Source organism: Salvia hispanica, chromosome 3 (assembly GCF_023119035.1).
Source record: "Salvia hispanica cultivar TCC Black 2014 chromosome 3, UniMelb_Shisp_WGS_1.0, whole genome shotgun sequence".
In the NCBI taxonomy this organism is placed as follows: domain Eukaryota; kingdom Viridiplantae; phylum Streptophyta; class Magnoliopsida; order Lamiales; family Lamiaceae; genus Salvia; species Salvia hispanica.
Genome location: NC_062967.1, coordinates 8006146 through 8033165, shown reverse-complemented (window position 1 = coordinate 8033165; position 27020 = coordinate 8006146). Strand labels below are relative to the sequence as shown.

The following is a 27020-nucleotide window of genomic DNA, read 5'->3' as shown; positions in this document are numbered from 1 at the left end:
CGATTATTGCATGTAAGCTACTTGTGATTTTTCACATATTTTTAATAAAATAATCAGATAGTACTATATTATTTTGATGGCAAATCATTCGCAACATATGTTTTCTTGAATTGAATGGCCTTGAAATATTCAAGCCCAAATGCCCAATCATAGCAATAGTGAACTCTTTCAACCTATATATTGCGTCACCGAGAAGATTTGTGAAAATTCATTTGAGAGAAAAGATATGAAGATTTGGTCAGAAACAATTTATTTGAAAATTTATTTTAAATGATGATGTTTTAATTCCTCTTAAATTACTATACTCTGGCATTCTACCTAGCTTTATTGGTGTCCCAAGTTAGTTTAAATTTGGCCTTTAACTAAAAATAGAAAATCGGATCAGGTTTAAAGCAATTGACACGATTTACAAAGTTCATAATTTTTAATACTTAATCTGCTAACTTGTCATTTCTGTATGTTTAAAATATTAACACGATTATTTTAGTATATTAACATACTTATTTCTTTTCGTGTTGACAGTTATATTTAAATATCAAAAAGACATAAGTATATCACCTAAAATACAATTGGCGTCACAAGTTAGTTTAAAATTTGGCCTTTAACTGAAAATAGAAGATCGGATCAGGTTTAAAGCAATTGACACGATTTACAAAGTTCATAATTTTTCATTGTTAATCTGCTAACTTGTCATTTCTGTATGTTTAAAATATTAACACCACTATTTTAGTATATTAACATACTTATTTCTTTTCGCGTTGATATTTATATTTAAATATCAAAAAAACATAAGTATATCAACTAAAATTTGTATTTACATACTAATATCACGTCTTAACATTTTTAATATAAAAATTTAGTAAGTTAGAGTTATCAATTTAATCTAGTTAGAAAAAATCTAATAGTAATATAATTGAAATTTAGTAACACTTTTATTTAATTAAGTCACCACGTTCACCTAGTAATATGAGAATTAAAATAAGTAGTCTAAAATGATGATCCTAATTTATGTACACTAGAGAGTAATCGAAGAAGTTGGTAGCCTTGGGTTTATTTTCTACGTTGCTGTGGACATTGATGCAATTGTTCTCTTGTCATCATTATCAACGCGGCAATGGTAAAATCACAGTATTTATTCACAACATCATAATTTGTATTGGTGTTTTCGGATGTGTTTTTGTTAGTTTATGTTACATTTATTTAAATCCGTTTTTTAATTTTTATTTCTTACTGGGATATCATGGATGTGTCAAAGCTTCGATTTTTGGTGGACAATTGGTCTATACTGCGAATTATTCACGACAATGATCGAGGATATCATTCTTTAGTTGGCCTAATTAAGTGGTGTTTACTGTCTCTGTACTGATTGGGAATTGTAATTTCTACATTTCTTTATTGGTGGCAATGCTTAGTTTTTTTTAACTTACAGGCATTGTTGAAAAAGGTTATAACTAGGGAAGAATGGGAAAAGAAGCTCAATAGTGTTACCACCAGGATCAAGGATATGAACAAATTGGTGATGAATTTTCTGGTTACACAGGGTTATGTTGAGGTTGCGGAAAGATTCCAACTAGAGACGCATCCATTTCATTGTTCGAATTGTTTAGATGTCTATCATCCTCTATTCAATAATGTAGCAGCAATACTCATTAACTGTGGAAAAGTAGAATTATCAGATTTTGTTACTACCTGGAATTCCTTGTTGGAGAATAGCAGATATAGAGCTTGCAACTATCACAGATCGTATGGCAGTACAGAGTGGTAATGTGGAGGACGCGATTGCAAAAGTTAATGATTTGAACCCTGAGGTGAGATGATTTATACAAGGAATTGAAACAATGTGATTATTGACTTCTTCTGGTGGTATGGTAATGCCAATATGATTCTGAAATGCTGAATAGGAAAATACATACATAAGCTAGTAATGCCATTTCTCTGCTGACTGATACTTTATGAAGCTCTCATAGAGTCATCGATACACAACTACTTCATTGTGCATATGACTTCCTTCTATTGCTTAGTTTAGCTTGGTATATTAACTTGTAATGATTTGAATAAAATGGCTTCCCTCAAAATGCTAGAATGAGATAGTGAGTGAGATGCATAGTATTAAATCTCATGAAATCAAACACCCTTGCATTTATAAGGAGTATGAGACTATGCTAGGGTGTACTTGCTTTGACCTTCCTGTATATAACTTTGTTGCTGCCTTCCCCATTCACACTAACAAGGAATTGGGCAGTGGTATCAGCATTTCACCCTTTAAACTTGATAACATTTTTTAATTTTGTTCTTGCTCTAGCTGTTCATCAATATGGTAGTAGTAGTAGTATTTGTTTGCCAATAAGAGCAAAAGCTAGATTTTAACTCTTACTTATTAGGTTCATATACGATGCTCGAGGATAAATCTCTTGGCAAATACTATATTGTGCTACTTTGAGCTGCTGCTGATGAGATGACACCAATAACGTCTCTTTTCCAGTTGCATGATAATTTTCTTGATCTGTTTATATTAATGGGCAATGTTCTTTGCCGAGAGCACATTGTGGACGCTTCCCCTTGAGCCGAATATTAAAATTAACTGGGCGGATCATCTATGACTATATCACATATATTACTGGAGTAATTCATAGCATGAAAAATCCTATTGGATGCTGGTAGCTGTGATCTTCTTCTGCTCTACCTTTTCACTTTTCAGCAACTTAGCAGCAATATGGATTGTGAATGAATTAGTGAATCAGCTTGTATGTATCTCAAATTCCTAGTCTGCCCTGATATGTGCATCTTTCTTTATCTGCATCGACTAGATTTACTAGCTTGGATTTATTGGTTTCTTATCAAAGCTATTCAATCTGAGTTCTTGGGCTTTAATTGCAGACATTGGACACAAACCCCCAACTCTTTTTCCATCTCCAACAACAAAGGTTGATACAACTCATCCGCGATGCCAAGATTGAAGAAGCTTTGCAGTTTGCTCAAGAACAACTTGCTCCAAGAGGGGAAGAAAATGTAATATTTTTGTCTGTTTTCCTCAAGCACGCTTGCGGTGTATCACTAGAATGTTCATTCAGCACAGTTATATATTGTTAACGGAATTTTGATCATACGGACATCTTTCGTTTCAGCAATGTTTTTTACAAGAGTTGGAGAGGACCGTTGCGCTGCTTGCATTCGAAGACGTTAGCAATTGCCCCATTGGCGAGTTGCTAGATATATCACAGCGCCTCAAGACTGCTAGTGAGGTTAATGCAGCTATCCTCACTAGCCAATGCCATGAAAAAGGTCACAACTTTTTCTTTGTGCAAAACTAATATGGTTCTTGCTTTTGGGTGACTATGTAAAGTGTAGAATTGTACTTAATCTTTGGTTAAATTGTGTTACAGATCCAAAACTTCCGAGCTTAATGAAAATGTTGATGGGGGCTCAAAATCAGCTGGATGAAAAGGCTTCTTATCCTCGACTTAATGACATTTCTACTGCAACACTCGAGGATCCTTCTCTTTGACACCACTGCAACATCACTTGTAATTATGCTAGATTTAGTAGTGCTCATGTTTCTACTTGTGCAATAACTATTCTCTCTCAAACTAGCTACTTGCGTCTGTGAAATCAAATGAGTATATTTTACTTTCCTATATATCTAAGTAATCTCCAACATAGCATGCATTACAAAAAAGATGAGATACTAAATTCACAGTAGTTATACAGCAAAACAAATTGCAAAATTGCACTCACCTCATTCCACCCACACAACATAAATCAAAACAGTAATTTCTGAGGAATCTCTAAATTTTTCAAGGGGGAAATCTGTATAAACATCTTGGTGACTTCCATCATCAAAGTTAAGAGCATAACTATGAGGATCATACTGAAATCTCAACTGCTGTCTTCTCCATTTCCTCATTGCCTTCTGTATTGCTGCTTTCATCCTCCACACTAATCTTCTGCACTCCTTCCTCCCATTGCTCTGCATCCACCCAATTCTTCCCAATCCCATCTCCAAATAAAGATTCAATTTTTAATACGAGTATCAAATTTGCTGAAATCAGAAACTCCCAACACTGTAAATGTGAAAACCAAACAAGACAAAGAATGTGAAAAGGAGGTCAAGAAAATGAGAGAAAAGAACAAGAATGATTCTTGCACTTTATGTAACAAGTAAAAGCAAAATGCAAATCCTTTTGGTCTTGTGAACAAGTTGTGAATGCTACCACTACTAGTACGCTTTTGTGGCCTCGGGGCACTCAAATTCCATCGCCCACACACTCTAGTGTGTGTGTTTTGGAGAGAGAGAGCAGTGGGAAAAGAGCCTAGTGAGGGCTAATCACTGCCAAATTTGTTAAGGCCAGTGAAAGGCATTTGTCTGTGTCTACCAATATTCAAAGCTTCAACCTTTAGCATTAAATGCGAACGATCCCAAGGCTTCATTGTCCCCCACCTCATCTAACCATATTCTTTTCAAATACTTTGTGATTTTATACTGATTAATTAAATGTTTTGGTTGCATAGATTGTGTGATATTACCACTACTACTACTATACATGTTTATATCAACGAAATACATTCGTGTGATATTAGGGAGTACTAATTTAATAGTACTATCATTCTGCATTCTATGCATTGAATGATATCAACAATATGCACATAGCCCCTACATCGACATTCATTAAAATTGGGACCGAATAAAACAGTAGGTAACGAAAAAAAGAAATCCACATAATTGCATTTTTTTGTGAATAGAATGCATATCAAGTTGCTATCTGAAAAGTGAAAACGGGACTGCTATTCCAATTCTTCAAAAAAAAAAGAAAACAAACATGAAATAACGATTTACATAAATTTTATCCCATGGTCCATCGGTGATTTACATAAATCATATTGTATACTGTTGTCACACACCCATGCATGGACAAAAATATATATATATACATATGATACATCAAATCAAGAAACCCTTTTTTCATGAGCAGCAAAAGTGATGTCCACAAATAAGGAGTATTAAAATATTATAAAGTGTTATTATTCTCATTGATGCTTTCACTTGTCTCTACCCATCCCATGCCCACATATTTGTCTTTAGCAGATCACTCGTCTTTCATTCAAATGACAATTTTTTAATTCTCATTTGACATTACAACTTTCCTGGTTTAAATATAATTGAACTAGACTAAATGAAAAAATCTCATACTATATCTTTTTTCTTACTGAAATGAAAACATGAACCCGGTCTCTAGTTTTCATGATTGAGCATTTTTTTTATATTAAAAACTAAAATTTCTCCATTAATCCTATATCCCATTTCAATTATAGAATACCAAAGGTCTTCTAATCCACCTTAATAACAATGGATTATACTATAACAGACAGACGCCCCCTAATAATTATAACCTGTTAAATTGTTTTGGTTAGAAAAGGAAAACAAAACAAATCCAATTTCTATAGCAATGGGCCATTGAGTTAGTTAAGCCCAAAATGCAGATTTCCCTGATTCAATAAATAAATATAGCCCTTTATTGCAAAGGTATCATATATCGGCCCATTCTAATAGCCCGTTAAAACTATCAGATTTAAGTGAATATTTTTCCTTAAATCTTCAAACGTTTTTTCATAAAACTATTTTGAACTTAAATTGAGATGACAACTTGTACTAAAATAATTAAATTTGCTTGCAGATTTAAACTAAAAATGATCTTTCATAAATATGAGAAATAGAAATAAGTATTACAGAGTACTCCATAAGCAATATAGTTGAGAGCAAAGATGTTAAGCGAATGTCTTGTATTATTGGAATAGATTTTTAAACGTACCGCACTAAAGTAAGTATAGAATTGTTGTTTCACTACAGTAATAAAGTTTTATTTGGTGGTCCAAATCGATGCAATGACACACAAGCATAGCACCATGTTTATCTTAATTATCACATATACTAGGTTGTGATTTTCACACAATTTTAGTCACATAGTATATAAAAATAAAATTGTGTTGGACAACCATAACTAATCTCATTGAAAATGACATAAAATCCTACATTGTGTTGTGCAGCGCCGAACAATGTTCGGTCGTTCAAAACAATGAAACCAAATCCAACATTCAATAACCCAATCTTTAATGTGTCCATCACATCTTTCCTTATCACTCTTCTTTTTAGGCTCTTTATAAAAGTAGTTTTGCATAATCAACATTTTGTCGGATTATTATTTAATTTCTATTGTGGTACACATCTCTCTTTATTGTTTTTTATTTCTATTTTACATATAATATAATGATATTTTGCCATGAACCTTTCAATTAATACTCCATGCCTAAGGCACGTGCATCACACTTATAACCTATGATTTCATAGGCTAAATATTAATAGGTATGTTTGATTTGCATTACTTTGATTTATATTTTGATACTATATGAATACAGATGTACTATTATTATGGATGTTTTGTTGATTTTTATTGTTTTTGACTCTTTTATGATTTGTCACAAGGCATCGTAACTCATAACTAGGTAAAGAAAAAAATGAAATCTGCAAATATCGATGAATTAGTGACAGAAATAAACAATCGACAACTCAAGGGTGGGGTAGGAGTTCCCGACGGCCAGAGCTGTTGGTAAACAATGTCAATAGTCGCTTGTTAGTGAGCCATTGGTGAATGCAAGTTGCCGATGATTTTTGAACGACAACTCATCATCGAAGGTTGTTGTTAATAGTTCGTCCATATTTTTTATGGAATATGTTGGTCAAAGTTTTTGCCATGATATTTTATCAGGAGACGTGCCCTCTGTTGGTAATACATCTATAAGGGCCATTAATTAGCAACACATTTTTGGATTTATTGACGCAAAATTTCCCTCCATAAACAGTAGTATATATTAGTTATTTACCTTGAAATAAACTACACAAACAAAATAAGTTGGTTAAATAAAAGGTTAAGTATTGTAGAAACACAATACGCAGATCAAGTTGAATGGATTTATTTATAAATATTTATATAGTAGCTAGTAATAATTAAACTTAAATATTTCATTCAAACTTGTATATAGTAGCTAGTAATAATTAAACTTAAACATACGACACAAAAGAGAAGATTTAATGCAAGAATGCCGGTAAAAACAATAAATAAAGACATAATTGAGTACTAAATTTACAAAAACTAGGTAAATTATTGAGCAGTCATTGCCCGAATTATGTATCGATACAACCTAATACAATTCATTTTGTGTTCTCCGCCAGACGAGAGCTGCCGCGTGATTTAATAATCTAATTTATTCTAAATTAATTTGCGAGCTTATGATTTATAAATACGTAAGATTACCTTGGATAGAAAGCTTACCCACTAGTAAATAATTCAGTCGATTGCAATGAGTTCAAAATCTAGCAAACACCATATTTACCTAGCCTTTTGCTCTAATCATACAAACCACAATCCAAATTTTTCGAATTGGATAGGTCGATTTGACCCTTCCAACAACACTTTCAATTATGTTACCTCGATTCCTCAATTAGCACATAATCATATGCTCAAAGATTTTGCCATAGCATCTATCAATGACTCCATTTACATGATCGGAGGCCGAATTTGTCGCAAGGACGATAAAAACTCCACCATAGAAGTCGAAGCACGTGCGACCTTGATGCGCTACAATATTGGCATGGACCAATGGTCCGTTTGCGCACCCCTTTCTCATCCGAGGTACAACTTCGCATGCACAGTGCTTAACAACAAGATATATATTGCCGGAGGGCAGTATGAGCTGGCAAGTGCCAAGTGCACATCATCTGTCGAGATGTACGATCCAACGGACGACAAATGGACACAATTACCTAATATGAGGAGATTAAGGTAGGTAGATGGAACTAAGTCCATTTTTTATTTAAAAAAATAATAGAATATTCAAATTTAACGTAAATCTTTATTATAACTCCTATGTTATAGATCGCAATATTGAAAAAATATATTATCAAATAAATTATAGAAATATAACTCCTATCAATATTTTTTTTATGTCTGTCCCTTAGGTACAAAAGTGTTGGGGTGGCGTGGCAAGGCAAAGTCTACATAGTGGGCGGGTTTGTCCAGGGGTGTGACGGTGACTGCCAGCTAGGCTATGTGGACCGGTGTTCGGCTGAGGTGTACGATGGCAAAGGGCAATGGGACCTCGTGCCGGGGATGTGGAAGTTAGATGTGCCACCCAATCAAATAGTGGCTGTGGAGGACAGATTGTTTAGCTCAGGCGATTGTTTGAATACATGGAAAGGACATGTTGAGTTATACGACGGAAATATTAATTTGTGGAATGCTCTCGAAGGTTCGCAGTTAAATAACTTTATGACGAATGTTCCGGAAAGTGACCGGCAGTCGATGCAACGGTTGTATGTCACAATGGCGCCAATCAATACATATTTGTACTTCTTGGCGGGTTATAGGGATACGACGTCGTCTCGTACAATTTTGACGGTTCATAGGTTTGACACGGCAGCGAAAGAAGATGGTTGGACGAGCTTCGCACCATCTCTTGGCGAGGAAGGGGAACAACAACTTTGTGCCCATTGTTGTGTTGCTCCTAATTTAGCTTAGAGAAATATGCAATTAATATTTATAATTCGACTTTTTTTGTGATGTAAAGTTTCGATTTTATTCGGCGTGTGTATAATGTTAATCTATGTTTATGATCAATAGTTTAGAATCATAGAAGGCTAAAGTTAGAGAGAGAGGAGACAGGATATACTAGGAACAAGCTAATATGATTATGTTGGTTAAGCTTGATTGGCATCGTCATAACCAAGTTAATGATGTTGCTTCCTTGTTTGCTAATAAGAGCCTACTTATAGGTGCCTAGCTCTATTCACTTTTGGTTGCTTTTCTCTTTTAATAGTAATATTACGAATCTCATTTGATTTAATTAAATTAAGTCAAAGCCTCAATTTTTTTCTTCTTAATTAATTTTACAAGCAACTGACTTAGTAGCCATATTAGTATATAGAGTAACAAGTAAGACCTAACATCCAAACTTAATCAAATTGTTAACTAATGCAATTCATTAGAGAACTAGATTAATTCCAGAAGATGTCAGATATATGCATACAGTCGGAGTATTATATCATTACATACAATGAAAAATAACAATTACTTATGCATATCCTACACATGTAGGATTGCTACATATTTGCAAATTACCACCAGCAGATATATATACATGATGGAAAAATACTTGTATGTAGATGAAATTGAGCTTAGAATCTCTTAATTTAATCTTCTGATACCCCTATTAGCCACTTGAACTGCAAAAACAGGAAACCTAAAAATATTAATTCTGAGGGGTCCTCGATGAAGTTATATAAGGATTCATATAAACTGAATATGCGCTTGAAAATAGCAACAAATGTTATAATAATACTCACGAACATTAAACTTGGTCAAAAAAAAATAATGAACTAGGCTTATGGTGAATATCATATGAAATTAATTAGTTTTTCTCAACTCATGGAAAATTCACTACAAGGGACAAATTCGTGATTTTTCCAAACAAATTTTAAGTTTATGAGAAAATCCCAAAATCGGATAAAGTCTGTGATTTTAGGGACTAATTAACTTGACTAGATCTCCTATTTAAATTATTTGCTCCACACTTGACAAGTACTCAAATAAAATGAATGAATATGATCACTTGGATCCTCTTACAGTAAAACACAAAATATTTTATTACACATATTTGCTGTAATAATAAAATTAAATATGAAATGAATACCATTTAAAATAAGAAATTTTATTTGACAAATGATCAAGAATAAATTCCAACTAAGGTTATTGGTCCCTAAAAATATTAGCCTAATTTGGGAGTATTTCGATATAAGTTAAATTTTGGTTGGAAAAATAATGAATTTATAACTTATATTAATTTCTAAAGAATTGGGAAAGATTTATTTCATGGGAAATTTACTATGATGTTTAAGTTTATGACTATTCTGAACATGTTTAAACTTCATAATAAATACTCCATTTGTCCTATCGAAGAAATATTTATTTCTCTTTCATTATCTTCTTTAGAATTTTGAAGGAATATCAAATTTTAGTTAAAATTAGATTATTTTAGGGAGAAAATGAAATGGAAAAAGAGATTATGAAAGTGGAGTCCACTAAAATGTAGTGTGTGAGCCCAAGATATGAGTCCAAAAGAAAACAAATTAAAGGTACGGATAGGCCCATTAGAGGTGCATAAAAAGAAGAGAAAGCCTTCAGAGAATCATTTGTTTCAGTCAACTAAAGGTGGGACCCCTTACTTTATACATGAACATGACTGGTTGAAATTACACACGCCCATACTCACGTGCCGTGCTGCTCCACCTGCACGCGCATACTTTGATCTTTCCATCCACGGCTCATAATTGCTTCCTCATGCTTCAACAGATCTGGACCCTTGATACAGGCGACGTACCCGATGACTCATGAATATTTTGTTTTTGTTGCTCATTTCTTTGGTGTGTGGCCAACGATTAATTATGCATCCATAGATTAGTCACTGTGATAACTGATAGTACTACTACGATAAATAAAAATAAGCGAAATACTCCCTCCGTTGCATAGTAATGGAAGCGAAACTTTTTGCCACCAAGATTAAGAAAAATTGTGTTAGGTGAGTTAAGTGTTAAAACTCTCTAAATTTTGTCTCACATCGACTTGATGATGATCCAATCTAATCTATATAAGTGTGGATAACCCTCCCCCTTATGAGGCCTTTTAAGGGGTGAGTGGCCCATTTCTAATATGGTATCAGAGCGGGCCCAAGTCGATGATGGTTTTCTCTTTATCTCTTATCTACCTCACGAGTGGAAGACTGATGTCCTTTTTGGCCCACATCCATGATGGTTCTCTTATCTCTAGCATTGCCTACCCACGTGATGAAAGACCGATGTCCTTTCCGGCCTACACGTGAGGGGGCGTGTTAAAACTCTCTAAATTCTGTTCCACATCGACTTGGTGATGATCCAATTTAATCTATATAAGTGTGGATAACACTCCCCCTTATGAGGCCTTTTAAGGGGTGAGTGGCTCATTTCTAATATTAAGTAAAGTGAGAATACAGTGGAAAATAAAAAAGGTATGGAGAGAGAAAATAATAAGAGAGAGTAAAGTAAATGTGGGGAACTGTGTTGACTTTTACTAAAAAAAAAAAGTCTATATTACTATGAAACGTACCAAATGACTATATTACTATGGAACGGAGGGAGTAATAAACACATTACCGTGGGAAATTGGATTTGCATATGGGAGTACTTACTACATAAAAATAAACAAATTTTTATTAGTGATAAATGTTTACATCGAAATGGACAAAGTAATGGTTTCTTCGAATTAATTGTGCCCCATAATTTGCATGTGACAAGATACTCCAAAGTTGATGAAAACTCGTGTGGCAAATGTGATGATAATTCCATGGTTGCTAAAAGGAAAAGGAACATGAGTCATGTGTAAGTAGTATATGAATTAGTATACTTGGCCCTCCATGTCTTAGATTAGGCTATATAAAGTTAAATTAATATACACACCATTAATTAATGTGGTCGTAGTGTTTGCTAAGCATTTCGGCAATGATGGTGACACCCAAAAGGGCAAACAAGTCTTAAACCCTAAGACTAAATTAACGACACTATTTGTATAGCTAGGTTAAAATAAAAATCTTATTAAAAATGTGATCATGTATATACATGTTTACGCACTTATAAATTACTTGCATTCAGTGGCAACATCTGATGTTGGGAGCCTTAGGAGCTTATACCATTATTTTTCAATGTAGACATAGCTGAAAGCAAATTGCACCAATGGTGATAGGAGACTAATTAAAAGATGGATAGAGATGGAAAGAGTAACAAGAGAATAAGAATTAGAGAATGAATGATAGATACTATTAAAGATAAAAACGCATGTTTGTTGAACTAATCAATGTCGAAAGAATCGGAATTGCTAGGAAATCAGGAGTGACGTTGTCCTAATTGCTATTAATAACACTATTCATTGACCTATCCATTACTAAAGATTTTGAAATCATGCAATATTTTCTTGATAAATTGTGCAGCCATCTTCAATCACAAATTCACAACGACATTTGTGCAATCAATTTTCAACTATGCTTATGTAATTGTGACAATTATATCATTAAAAGTTGTTTGGACATGTGCATAATATTTTACGTGCACCAATATATAATTTTACCTAAATTTATTCTTGGTAATGGATCTATTCTTGTTTTAAGAAGGTCTTTGTTTCAATATATTTATATAGGGGAGTGCTAATATGCTAACTAATTTTAAAGTGTTAACGTACATCCAATCACGTGCTGCCACATGACACAAAAGTTGCAATATTGTAAACACAAAAATGCAATATGCATTTGTAGGAGTGTTAGATAAATTTTGGCAGATTGCATTTTAGTTATAGGTAGATTGCATTTTTTATCGTTGAGTTTTGCATTTTAGATATTGACTGTATAATTCGCATTTTGTATGTAGACATATTGCATTTATATATAGTTTATTTTGCATTATAGACAATTTATGTTAAAATGCAAAACTTAACAATATAAAATGCAATATGCCTATAACAAAAATGCAATCTGCGGAAATGCATGAACAACTTCATAAATGTATATTTCATTTTCGTATATACAATATTGCATTTTTCGTGCCACATGACAACACGTGATTGGATGTACGTTAACACTCTAAATAAGGGTCCACCCTAGTGCTCCCCTATTTATATATGTCTAGACACACGGTATTGTGTATCGTGGACTAGTTAGTTATCTTAACATAGTGATTAAATTATTAAATGAATGATATTTTCTAGGATTGGAGTACGATTGTTATTTTTTGCAAGATGTCCACCTTCGAAATTGGGCCAACGGCTGATGCTTCCTATGCGTAGGACAGAACTAAGATCGAATAATCATCATCTTAGATTCACTATGATTGGATTCGGATTACATGTATTAATTAGTTAAACTCACACAAAATGTTATTTAACCCAAAGTAAAATAACATTTTGAGAAATTAGATAGGAGTAGTAGAAGTAGTAGTAACAATTACTAAAAGTTACTATAACACAGGCACACAGAGAGAGAAAGATTAGGAGATTAACTAGGAACTCGATATTCATTCATTAATTGCTACTAATATTGTTGAAAGTCAACAAATAACATTATATAGTTAAAACTCGATATTTACCTACCCTATTGATGAGAAATGATATGCTACATGTCTTATGTGGGCTCCTTATATGAGCACCACTCTCGTTTGACACACGTTTAGCATCGTTCGTTTCGATTTATCTATTTAGCTTAATTCTAATACATTAAAAAATGTTATTGCAATTTTTAATTTCACAAAATTCATAAAAATCAAAGCTTGATTTATTATTTTATTCATTTATTTGAAATTATCGAGCAAATCGAGCTTTGATTTTTATGAGTTTTGTGAAATTAAAAATTGTAATAACATTTTTTAATGTATTAGAGTAAAACTAAATAGATAAATCGAAACGAACAACCCTAAATGTGTGTCAAACGAGAGTGGTGCTCATATAAGGAGCTCACATAAGGTATGTAGCATATCATTTTCCCCCTATTGATAACTCTGAGATAAATATAGTGAATCACTATAAAAAAAACTTATTTTTAAAGACACAAAAATTAACACAAAAATTAAGACGCAATTACTTGAGTTTAGAAATTTTAAAAAATAACAATAATTTAAAAATAATTTAATATGTAAAAGAAAGTATTCCTTAATTAATACTATAACAAATAAACTTAAATTTTTTGCTTTTTCATGGCACTTTCATTTGCGTCTTCTAATTTTAGTTGATACACCAATAATAAAGACGATTTTTAAAGTGTTGGTGGTATATTTAAAAACACAAATTATCGTTCTTAATTGGATTTAAAAAATGACTTTAACTGTTTTTTTTTAATGGCTAGGATTTGAAATCAAAGTAAAAAAAGAACAAAGTATCCGATGATTATAAAAATATGGCCATGAAAGTTTATTATTTAAATTGTAATTATATCTTTTAGATATTGAAAAGTGTGTAAATATTCTCAGAAAAAAGTTGAGTACGTGTGATTGCTGATTAAGAGTGGTAATCTACTAATCTTATGTTGATAGCTATTTTGTGCAGTAATTATTAGTAGTGGTAAGTTTATAAAAAAATTATGTTGGGCAACTGTGAGTCAACTATATATACTTGATGACGTTGCTCTCGAGTCTCAACAGAAATAGAGCACACCTCCAATTCGAGATTTTACTCCATTTCTTCTTTATTTCTCTACATCCTCACTCTCTCTTTCTCTCTCATCTCTCAATCCCAAAGCACCCTACCTCCGGCGAGGTTTTCACTTTCTCTCTCTAGAGAGAATCTAGTGGTGGGTGGTGGTTTCAATTAAAAGAGTGGTGCTTTGATGGCACCACAAAACCCCCAATAAAACCCTTCCCCTCATTTCCAAATCATCAAATGGGCGTGGTAGAAGAGGGCTGGGGCGGTTGGGCGCCGACCCCTGGCGCCGCCCCCCTCTACATCCAGAAAGACGATCACTGGACCCACTTCGACAACTCCGTGAATGCGGTGTCGTTTGGGTTCGTGGCCACCGCCATCCTCATCTCCATGTTCCTCGTCATGGCCATCTTCGAGAAGTTCCTCAGAACCACCTCTCCCCCCGATTCCCGCCGCCGCCACTCCGACCTCGAGGCCCAGACCCACATCGTCGCCTTCAATTCCAAGCTCCGCTTCCCCTCATCTCCCAAAGTGAGTCCATTTACCTCCAGGCTCCAATTTTGATTAGATGAAGTTGCTAATGTGAAAAAAAGAAGAAAAAAAGTGCATGTGATGGTGCAGGGAGAAATGAATAGAGAGGATATTTCATTATTTTGGAAATGGTCCCTAGTTGCATTGATGGCAAGTGTTGCTATTCTCAATTCTATATTCTTCTTCTATAATCTTGTAAATAAATGAAATTGTTCATTCTTGGATACAGACCCACTTAATTTAATATTTGGACCATCACATACCTATATTTATGATTCCCCGCGTGCCGAATCCCTGTTTTGGGGACACCCTCCCAACCTTCTATTTCCCTTTGTTTTTTCTCTCTTCCTATTTTCAATTATGCAACCCCACCTTCAATTATGTTACTTGCCTATGTTTTTTAATTCATTTGTCCTAATCAGATTCCTTGTCTAGATAATGTTCTCGTCCTTGTGTTTATCTACTGTCACCACAAGAGAATGCATTACTAATTTGTGGAGAAGTACTAATTTGAGGCTCTGAGCATATGTTTAGAATCTAGAAGGTTTAAAAGTACTTAACAAGTGTGACATTTCTATTCAACATTTAGAACTTGACAGAATAAATTGGTTGCAGGTAAGTGTAAATGCAAGAGAAGTATCGGTGGTGATGCCGGGCAACAAGGTCCCGACCTTCATCGCACATCCTGCTCCGGTGCCTTGCCCACCGGAGCGAGTGCAGTGGCCGCCTCATCAACTATAATGATTGGGAGTCACCATGGATGCACATTCTACTACCATTGCTTTTTGTGAAATGGGATCATAGCTTTTGTAAATGTCTCTACTCTCATCTCATTTCCTGCAGTTGAAAAGATGGAAACACATGATTTCCATGGCCTCTCTCTATGTATTATACTATGCCCATTCTCATACCAGTCTTCAATTTTGATTTCAATATATTCTTTTGTTGAAGTTGAATGAGGATCATATTCATGGCCTTATAATTCAATCCAAACACAAGACAGCAAACATGCCCCTGTCTGGGGCTCTGGGCTCAATGTGGAACAAAGGGATAGGATTGATGCAGCCTGCCCCATCCTTTACCCTCCATTTTTATAGTCATAATTGCTAACCAAAAATCGAACTTTGGATAGAGTTGCAAGTAAGATCCCTTAAGTTTCCATCAATAGATGTGACACGCCTTATTTATATGTAATAGCTAAAATTATTAACGAATCAATTTTTTTTAGAGAATTACTTCCTCCGTTCCACAAAAGATGTCACACTTGTGACATAGCACGAGATTTTAGGAGGTGGTATTTTGTGTGTTAAATGGATAGAGAAAATATAATTTTTATTAATATAAGAGAGAATTTTTTCTAAAAAGTGAAATGCGACATCTTTTGTTGGACAAACTAAAATGGAGAGTGGGACATCTTTTGTAAGGGAGTACTAAAAGTCAGTTCTTAATTGTAATAGTTCAAAGACAAGAACAAATTTGCTATATAAGCTCTAAGTTTGAGATTCGATAAGGAATTATCATTGTTAATCATATTTCATAATCCATATATGAAAAAATAGAGGAGTGTTAGGGTGCCACTACCTCTTAAAATAACATCATATCGTCATTTCTAGTCAATCATTTGTACACATGTACGAATAATAAGCTGCCATGTGGCCAAAAAAATTCCGAAAAAACACGGTCAGCAATATGCTACACCTTATACAACAATTTTTCTCGGCCAGCAATATCCGACACACTATATGTCACGACCGCACTTTCGCTAAGGATAGCAAAGCCGGGAACCCGTGACTAGGGGTGGGAGACAAGAGGGGAATAGAAGAGGATAAATAATAACTAAATTTTCACTTCAAATTCAAAATTACTCTTGGTTACCAGGATTTTGAATCAAAACCTTTTTCATCAATAGACATTTATCAGAGTATAAAAAAAAAGTCAACGTTGTGTACAACTTTACTACACAGCGGAAAGAACACGATCACATGTATGGAGACATGCATCTCCGAGAGTCTCTACTTAAAATAAAAAGGAAATCATCAACTCTGCTCAGCATTCTCCACCGTCACTGCTCAACCTGCACATTTAGAAATATATGCAGGGTTGAGTATAAAAATACTCAGTGAACACGTTACCGAAATATACATATATAGAATGAAAATATTGGCATGTCATCACAGTAACACTCGAGGGTTTTCTCTTAAAAGGCCCGAGCTTACTAAATTCTTTGTGAGCTAAAGTTCGACTGATCAGTCTAAGTTCTTTCTGTACTTTTGCCATATCTGAACACCAAGTGCCGTGGAGATGGTGCTCTCCCACGGTCACCTACATCTTTCTCCAGCCGGGGAGGTGGCCACCTCCCAACGGCCTCCACTACATCATCTTTGTGCCGTAGAAGGTGGCCACCTTCCACGGTCACCTGCGTACACAAATCCGTGTAGGAACACCATCCTCACTCGGACCCGAATTCGATTCTTAAATTTCAACAAAACAGGTAGGCTTCATACACATAAAATAAATCATTTATGGCAAGACAACATCATTTGCACAACTAAATACCATCTCAAAATATTTGACATTTTATCCACATTAGTATGTAGGATAGAAAAGTTCACATTGTGCGTTTAAACTTGAATTTCATTACTCCGACCATAACTTGCTCGTGGAGATAGCTTTCCGGGTATCTATAAGTAATTTAACCAAACTCTTGATTCTGTATCCTGATCCACCATCTCAATTTTATTTTAGGATATTCATGTCCGAACTGAGTGAAACAATATTTCTCTTTTCTTATTATCTAATCTAATTTCCCATTATATTTCTAATTTTTGCATATTTTATTTCTTCTCTTTTTTTTTTCTTTTCTCCAAACCCCCTCCGTTACGAACACAAAGCTATATATGTATCTATATAAAAATTCAAGTAAAGTCGGCTGCCATATATATCACTTTATTATTTCAATTTAATTTCTAGAATGTAAAAGACATGCATTGGTTTATTTCTTTACACGTGCAAAACTTATGTTATATCTTTGATACACTAAGCACTCAATTATTTTGACGAATAATATGTATCATAGTACCCAATTATATGCATTACACGTATACTCTATAATTTTATATACATTATAATTATATAATAATAATATAATAATTATGCTAATAATTCAAAAATGTAACCTTCTATCTTATTCTTTTAATGCTGTAAATACATAATATGTAATGAAAATATAATTATACCAAATAGTATCAGGGATGTCACAATTCTTTCCTCTTTAAGAATTTTGTCTCCAAAATTCAATTATCGGAGCATCTCCAATGGTCGGCTCGCGACCGGCTAGCCGATTCGCATCGCTGGCCGAACGGCAGCTAACCGAACCATTGGAGGCGGCTAGCCGAAAATCGGCGAGCCGATCGGCGTGGGCTAGCCGATCCTTCGGCGCTGGCCGCCATTGTGGCGGCCCGATTGGCTAGCGACTGGCCAGCGCCCGAATTTAATTTTTTTTTTTTAAAACCTATATAAACGCGATTTTCGTTTCATTTTCATTTGCACTACTTGTTTTAACGAGTTCTATCTCTCTCTAACTTTCTGTACAAGAGCATCATCGAGCGATGGATCACAACAACGAGTCCGGTCCGGTGACGAGTGGATCTCGAGACTCCCACGGTACACCGTGGGATCTGGATGGGGTGGGCGAGATGGGCGGGCAGATGGGCCTGGGGTTTAACGTCCCTTGGGGGCGGTTGATGGGGATGATGGCCGGTGCGCCGGGGGGATTGCAGGGGGGGAACCGGGGGATGCCGGTGCAGGGGGCAGGGGAGCGGCGGGTGGGGAGGTATGCCCCGGATGCGGCGGCGAGGATGATGGGGATGATGTGGCAGGGAGGGATGCAGGGGGGATGCAGCACGGTCGGCGAGTCGTCGCAGCCCGTTGTTGACGGCACCCCCGGCCGGAGGAAGTGGACCGAGGATGAGTACGGCCGGGGTGGCCAAGGGTGGTTTGAGGTGTGCGACGATCCGCTGGTTGCGAACAACCCGGCGGGTCGTCAACATGTGGGCGAAGATTAGAGGCCGCCTACAGGAGGCATTGCCCGCACGGGAAGGACTTCGGCGGGGAGGAGGTCCGGAAGGGGTGGGAGCGCATCGGGGCCGCGGTCGGCCGTTTTCGGCGTTGTACGCCAACGCCCTCCGTCAGTTCACTAGTGGGCGGAATGAGGAGGACGCCCGGAGGATAGCCGAGAGTCGGTTCCCCTTGGTGGGGACGTACAAGGAGTTCCACTTCGGGAGTGCTTTTTGTTGCTGAAGGACTCCGAGAAGTTCGGGCGGGGTGCGACGTTGGGTGGCCGAAGAAGCATAGAGCTGAACTATACCGGCGACTACAGCCGGCGGCAAGCCGCGGATCCCACGATCTCTCCCCCGGATGTCGAGGAGTTTCCATCCCCTCCTTCATTTGCTGGTCGCCCCGCCGGTTGGACGAGAAGCGGGCGCAACGGGCTGCGAGGGGCGGATCCCCCTATCGCCCCGCGAGGTCCGGTCCTCCGCCCTCCCACCCGCCGCCCCACTCGAGTACACTCTCCATTCGCGTAACCAAACGCGGGCTCAGATGTACAAGGTCTTCCAAGATTGGAGGACCGCCACTGACCCCACGGAGAAGATGTTTCTTCACTCGATGCTCGAGAGCATGCGGGTTGATTTGGATGTCGCGAGGGCACGGCTAGGGGGTTCCGACGTGGGCTCAGATACCACGGGTGGCGGCAGCGGCGGCGGCGGCGGGACGGCGAGGACGGCGCAACGACAACGGCGATGAGGAGTAGAGAGTGGCGGGGCTCGTGTGTGGAAGCCCTTTTTTTTAAAAAAAAATCATGTACTTTTTTTTAAATCTTTGTACTTTTTTTTTAATGGAATGGATTAATTTTCCCGTACATGTGTCGTAAATTTAATTCCGTAATTTAATTGTAATTTTATTTCCGTAAATGTAGTATGCGGGTTTTCCGTAACCCAATATTCCTGATATCTTGGGTAGTAGTAATTAATAACTAGAATGGTGTCAGTTCTATTATTCGGAAACCCGGCCGGTTTGGATTTAATCCAAGAATAAATAGAAAAGGAAAAGTACATTTTTGATATACATCTCGTACTAGACAAACTCTTGGAAATAAAGATATTAATTAATTTAAAGTCTATAGCAGACTACAAATTAATTAATGGATATAGAAAGTCTTAGACACGGGAAATAATATATTAAAGAGGTTAACCCGGATTGCTTGTAATCACGGATTGGATGGGCGGTCAATATTTCTTCTATAGTGGCACAAGAAATATTCCATTGGCCTTATATTAAATTATGGGTTATAATTTAATTAGTAATCCAATTGGGGAGGCCCAATCCAAGCCCCATAGATCCCTAACCTAGCCCATCATAAACTCTATAAATAAGAATGTAAGGAGGAGACACACATGTTATCACAAACCCTAGCCTCCACACTTGGCTTTCTTGTCTTCTCCTTCAAGATTCTTATAATTTCTAAGAGATTCCTCCCACAAGGAATTTAGATCTATAGAGTTAAGGGTCATAGGTTAGAAGATCTTTGGTCTTGCATTCACAATCAAGCTTCAAGATCTACACGTGGAGAAGTAGCAAGCCACTTCGATTCTTTGGAGAATCATTGTTGTAAGTATTCAACAACATAATTTAAATTAAATTATGTGATTAATTGCGCAATTATATGTCTCTACATGTTCAAGCATGAAATTGAATCGACCCACATAATCACCTAAATAGATTCTTATGTGGATTTATTTGTTTTGCATTTTCCGCTGCGATTATCCCCAACAGGCCGATCGCTGGCCGATCGGGCCGCCACAATCGGCTAGCCGATCGGCCAGCGCGACGAATCGGCTAGCCGACCATTGCGGATGCTCTTAATGTTGTTGTATAACTCTCACTATCAGCATCTCCTTTATTATAAAAGCATTTTTCTAGTTTTCTTTCATAATTTGCTTTATTAATTATATGGGCTTAATATATAGATCTCTTTTTGTCTATGTTACTTTTGTTAACTACTTGTCATATTTGGGTTATACACTTTGAATCCAACAAAAGACCTCTATATAAAAAAAAAAAATTGTAAAAAAGAAAAATTTTCTTTAGGTCGTTTTCTAAGAGTTAAAAAATAAATATTTGCAACCTAAGATTTATAGCTTAAGGAGTCTTATAAAAACTTGGGTTGTTACACTATACATCAATCTATAGATTGTTGTGTAGCGTATATAATATTGTTGTGTAGCGTTTATAATATTGCTATATATATGATGTCACGGTGTCACTTTAAAAGGTGTTGTCATTTTAACACAAACATGCAAACATATATTCATATACTCCTATATACATTTTGAACTCCTTAATTATTTGAGAAAGCATTAACAAACGTTGTTGTTTCCTTTCAATTCACCAAAAACCCAACTGAGTGTGGACGACGACATGGGTTTAATTAAACAATTTGTAATGTTACGTGTATAAAAAGAGTCTTATTTTAAATATAAATTTAAATTGTATGGTTTTGTAACCAAAAATAATACTCGTTTCGTCCCAACTAAGTAGGGTCGTATTCCCACCTGGAATGTACCGACTAAGACAAATATCTAGATATTATGTTATCTAGTATATAAAAGTATTAAGTGGATATCCTAGAATATGAAGTGGATGCCTATAAATATGGGTAAGTTGTAATATTTTGTATTTTATGAGAAAGTTTGAGACATAAAAGAGCTTCTTAATTTCTCTTGTCATCAACCTCTCATAAATCATTTTCCATATATTCCCTCAATTCCCCTCTCAAATATTTCTTACAAACTAAATTACTCCTCCAACATAGGAATCCCCTCCATTATTTGCATCATGGGCACCATTTTCTACGTTTGCTTCATCGTCACTATTTTCCGCTCCGCCTCCGTTTTCCCCTCCGATTTGCCTTCCGCTTTCCCCTTTGCAAACATTCACTTCCTATGACAGTAACAAATAATAATTACTATATATTTTATTAAAATATATTTAGAAACATACTATAATAAAGAAATATACCTGGAATCCAAGCTGCTGCAAAGTCTTCCGCCAGAGCTTCCATTCGTAAAATAAGCGCACATCTTGATTTCGGAATCTAAAATTTATAAATTTAGAATCTAAAATTTATTGATCTAAATTAAAAATACAAAATAAAATAAAGATTTTACCTAAATCTTCTTAAAAAAATATCATACGCAAAGTCTGAATACCTTCTAAATAAAAAAAATAAAAAAACGTTATTTAACCTAAAATCACCTAGGTGCTCACATTGATTAAATAGAATCTAAAAACTATGGATTAAAAAGAATAATCTATAAAACATATAACAATAAAAAATTTATAAAACCCTAGATTTTAAATATCATACGCGTCAATGCTGACTTAACCTTAAAGCACTCAGAATTTGGAGCTCACAAAACATATAAAATAAAGATTTTACCTAAATTTTCTTTAAAAAATACTATCATACACGAAAGTCTGAATAGTTTTATTGTTATAAATTGCTTTAACACCTACTCCACTTAATATAGTAGTACAATTACAATTACAATATCCAGTAATAAACATAGGGTACTGTTTGTTTATCATGAAAATAATGTTGGGGATTATGATTCCAGATAATGTAATTCTTGATAGATTATTTATCATGTGTTGGAAATATAAAATTGTTTAAATTGTAAATTTTGAATTGATTAATTAAATTAAAGTAAGTAATTGGAATAATTACTCAATTTAACTAATTGATGTAATGATAAGAAAAATTATGTGGAACGGATCGAGATGGATAATGTGGGTGACAATTATTGTGGGACGAAAGGAGTAATTAAAAACATACTAATAATTACTACTAGTATATTGTTACCTTTACTATTATTAACATTATGCATAATTTTAATAACTACATTTCTATTTTTATGTGACGAACGAAAATAGAAAGTGCACACAATTTTATGGGATAGAAGGAGTATCATTTTTAATCATATTGAGTCTCATTATCCACAAACCCACTCTTAAAGACTGAACCACCGAACCATACCAAATTAGGGCTTTTAGATCTAGTTTTTTATGGATGAGATTCACAAATTTATAAATTATTTTCTCCTTCATCACCAGTCTATTTTAATTCATCCGAAGGTAAATAAGTCATACTAACACGTTACGAAGATTTAACTTCATTCCAGAATATATTACTTCATTCCAGTAGGTTTTTACTTCATTACAATATGATTATTACTTCATTCTAGTACGTAAATGCAGTTTCGCCGTCGCGTGCCGTTCTCTCTCTGCAATATCTATCACGACCGCTATGGCGCTGATTTGGTGTAATAAACACATGGAATAATATAATAAATTATTTGAATGAAGTATGTGTAGAAGCATTTGAAGTCCTACTGGAATGAAGTAAAAACCTTATTCAATGAAGTAATAATGTTTCTGAATGAAGTAATAAACTCACTTGAATAAATTGCCTTTTTTAATGTGAATAAAGTAAAAACTCATGTCAATAAATTAGAATGAAGCATATGTTCAATCATTTCAAAACCTACTTGAAGCAAGTAAAAATATGTTGTAGTTTCAATATATTACGTACGGAATGAAGTAATAAATCTATACAATGAAGTAAAATTGGCTTGTAATGAAGAGCGAAAAAAATTTAAAACAGCATATCTCATAAAAAAACTAGATCTAATGGCCCAGATTTAATCTCTAGTTCGGTCTTTAAGAAGGGTTTGGCATTGATTATAACTCCATATCGATATATGCAAATATGTAGTTATATAAATGGATTAATATGCTGGACTAATATTTTTATGAAAATTCCAACTCACTCCTAAAACCATAATTTTAATATGAATGCTTTTGGATTGATCATATAACACTGCTCAAAGAATTATATGTATAAGCCCAAATACAAACGAGGGTGGATATATAATAGAGGAATGGGTCTTCATAAGATAAAAGGATTTGGCGATGTGGACAAAATGTGCAATCATACTATTTTGTGTGCAACAGTTTCCAAACAAGACGAGATTACAAAATTCACCCACAACAAACTTTGAATTTTGAAACCTCCAAAATTTATCTTCCTACTCAATTCCATCATCGGATTCCAACAAATCTAATATGTCGGAGAAAAGGTTGAGAAAAAACAATAGCAACAATCCAACATAGCCGTGATTCCCCATCAAATCCTTCAAATGAATCTTGGTTTCAATGCTATAATAACGGCTCATCCACCAACTAATTTATATGACTAAGACAACATGCTTTAACTAATCGCGAAAAATGCAGCATCATCTCAATAACACAAAAAAATTACAAACAAAAACTTTATTTATTTCAATACACACACTAAACACAATTTTCTTATTTAATGTACTCAATTACTAATATAGATAAGTCATAAATCACAAATTAAACACAATTTTCTTTTTTTTATGTACCAATATATATAAGTTATAAATACAAATCACAATTTTTTTTATAGTGTACCCTGTTAATATAGACAATGGTCATACTATTAACTCTTTAGAAAATTTAAACTCGAACAATGACTACATTTGTACTAAACTAAAATTCAATCCTCTTGAGCATTTTAGTAATGTAAATTGTGTGGTCTTAATGAAATGTGACGAAATTCTGATCAAGCTGGCTGACTTGCATCATTTCATCTAGGATAGGAAATCTCGACAAGGCCAACCCGAAAAAGAAAGATTTTATTGCAGGAAATGATATGAAAAACAAAATCAAAGGTGAATCTATATGTGTATATCTCATTAATAACGACACAATTACAGAATTATTTTCGGATCCGAAAAAAGGAAAGACAGTTCATTCAATAAAGCGACGAAGCCATTTCCGCAACAACTCACGGATTAATTCATTAAAATTAGCAAGTTACCTTTGACTTTTTTATTTACAGCACCATCACATATTTTGGCTACATAATTCCAAAAGTACCCCTACCGTAGCTCCAAAATTACACCCTTACACTAGAGAAAGATGAAACACTCCAAGGACACAAGCGGGTTATCCAGCGACTCGTTGCTCCCATTCGTCGGTGCCCATTCCTTCCCTCCATCCAACTTCCGGATCTTCTCCGCGGACCCGGGCGCGACCCGACCCGGCGACTTACCCGTTCTCCTCGCTGATTGCGCCCGCCCGAGACCCGGATCCGCGCGCGTCACCGGCGACCTCGACCTTCTCCCGGAGCTCTCCCCACTCTCTCTCCTCCTCCCGTATCCGGATGCGGGTACGGGTCGGGCCCGACCCGGCGAGGGCTCGGATCTCCCTACCGTTTTCTCTCTGTGCAGCTCGCCGGAGAATGGCCGGTTCCTTGACCTCGCCGGAGACCGCTGCCGCAGCTCGCGCAATTCGGCTCTCCTGTCCGTGAGGGAGGTGGAGGCGCTGACGCTCTCGCTGAGGGAGCTGCAGATCTCGGATGCCTCGGACAGATCATCGGCGGTGTGGCGGTCATTGTTTTTGAGGAGAGGCGCGGATTTGATGAACGGGCTGTCACGCTTGCCCTGGAAATTCGGAATCGGAATCGGAATTGGGGGTTTGGGGGTTTCGGAGAGGACTTCTTTGACTGTTTCCTCTTCGGCGATTGGGTGGCTCGGGGGCGGCGATTTGCTAACGCTGCCGTGAATGGTAGCGGAGGAGGGAATGTGGCCGGTTTTATGAGGTGGAGGGGGTTTATTTGTGCTGATGCAGCAGCCCATTGATGTATTTGGGTGTTTGGGAGGAATGTGGGCGGGTTTCACATGGAGGCGCGGCGGAGAGGAGGGAGAATTGAATGGTGAATGAAGAAGTGGTTGAGTGAGTGAATATTGTGAATTTATTGGGTTTGGAGGATGGATGGATAGAGGGATTAGTGATTGGGAATTAGATTAATAATTGTGAAATTAAGGCAGAAAATGGACATTGCTGTCTCAATTAATTTTGCATCACGTATTTTGTCGCTGCATCCATAGGATTCGTTGATTTCCAGAGGCAAAAGGACTAAATAATCATTACATCTCATCTCTTTACACAAATGGTCCCGCCAACATGCCATTTAATTTCATATTTATGCAAATTATGTATACCAAATTTCATGAAACTCATTTGCTTGCATAAGTCAAAGTTAACATTGACATAAATTTATTTTATGGCTTTTCATAATATCGTTTTAGGTATAATACTTATAATGGGGCCCGAGGCCTGGCGCCTTGAAGGTGGCGTGCAAGGGGCCTAAGCCACGCCTCGTGACCGTACGTAGAGGGGCTTGGGGCAGCGCCCACTAGTGGCCCGTCCCACGGGCGTTGTGGGCGCACAAGCCGGATCCTTACTAATTTTTCTAAAACAGTTATTTTTTCCTACATGTATAAGTAGTTTTTTTTTCTTTAATTATTTGGGAATTGTAAATTTTGAATTTTTATGACTTGTAATTTTTAATATATAAGGTTTGTGATTTTTATTTTTCAAATAAACAATTACCTTTTCATGTTTTAATTGTTCAATATTTTTAGTTTTACAACCAAAATAGTTAGTAGAGTAGTTGTGATTTGCTTATAGTACAACTTAATATTCGTGGTTTGGATGGAGTCTACAAGGTTGTGCACGAAAAATAAGGGGAATGATGACATGACATGGACTTGAGACCTGACCCAAGACGGGATTGTGGATGACATGAAATGCTATAACATAAAATTTGCTACTCCCTCTGTCCCATAAAAGATGTCTCACTTTCTTTTTTAGTTTATCCCATTAAAGATGTCATATTTTCATTTTTAGAAAAGGGATATTGGCATGTAATATCACGAAACTTTCAAAAAGTTGGGTTTTTCCCACGAACTTTAAAATTGACAAATAATATCACGAACTTTACCCTTGGTTTGTTTTTTCCCACCAATGAAAAAATTCCCACAAATAATATTATGATACGAATTTGTTTTCGTAATTTCTCGACAACAATTTTAAGAGCTTCAAGTTTTTCAATCTTTGAAAATAGTTTTTCTTGGAGCACACCCTACAAAATTGTTCTTGAATCTATTAAAATAACATGAATTTTTTCATTCGTGGGAAAAAATAAACTGGGGGTAAAGTTCATGATATTATTTGCCAATTTTAAAGTTCGTGGGAAAAACCTAACTTTTTGAAAGTTTTGTGATATTACATGCCAATATCTCT

General features: G+C 35.7%; 4 protein-coding genes across 4 annotated transcripts in view; 3 read left to right on the top strand and 1 right to left on the bottom strand.

The window, feature by feature from the left end:
* The window catches only part of LOC125209172 (protein GID8 homolog), a 3809-nt gene extending 248 nt beyond the window's left edge, over positions 1 to 3561 (top strand). The window contains exons 2-6 of the mRNA XM_048108782.1: positions 1430 to 1577; positions 1702 to 1808; positions 2878 to 3009; positions 3126 to 3282; positions 3384 to 3561. Of these exons, the coding sequence (XP_047964739.1) occupies positions 1430 to 1577; positions 1702 to 1808; positions 2878 to 3009; positions 3126 to 3282; positions 3384 to 3505 (666 nt within the window). The 3' untranslated portion in view covers positions 3506 to 3561. The remainder of the gene's footprint in view (positions 1 to 1429; positions 1578 to 1701; positions 1809 to 2877; positions 3010 to 3125; positions 3283 to 3383) is intronic.
* A 3948-nt stretch (positions 3562 to 7509) lies between these two features.
* Positions 7510 to 8570, top strand: LOC125209171 (kelch-like protein 8). Its single transcript, XM_048108781.1, has 2 exons — positions 7510 to 7835; positions 8012 to 8570. The coding sequence occupies exons 1-2, from the start codon at positions 7510 to 7512 to the stop codon at positions 8568 to 8570; spliced, it is 885 nt and encodes a 294-aa protein (XP_047964738.1).
* A 5701-nt stretch (positions 8571 to 14271) lies between these two features.
* LOC125212371 lies at positions 14272 to 15722 on the top strand. Its single transcript, XM_048112519.1, has 2 exons — positions 14272 to 14789; positions 15405 to 15722. Exons 1-2 carry the CDS (start codon positions 14499 to 14501, stop codon positions 15528 to 15530), a joined length of 417 nt encoding a protein of 138 aa, XP_047968476.1. The 5' UTR covers positions 14272 to 14498; the 3' UTR covers positions 15531 to 15722.
* An 8813-nt stretch (positions 15723 to 24535) lies between these two features.
* Positions 24536 to 25698, bottom strand: LOC125212691. The gene has a single exon (XM_048112921.1). It carries the CDS (start codon positions 25568 to 25570, stop codon positions 24842 to 24844), a length of 729 nt encoding a protein of 242 aa, XP_047968878.1. The 5' UTR covers positions 25571 to 25698; the 3' UTR covers positions 24536 to 24841.
* Positions 25699 to 27020: the final 1322 nt, after the last annotated feature.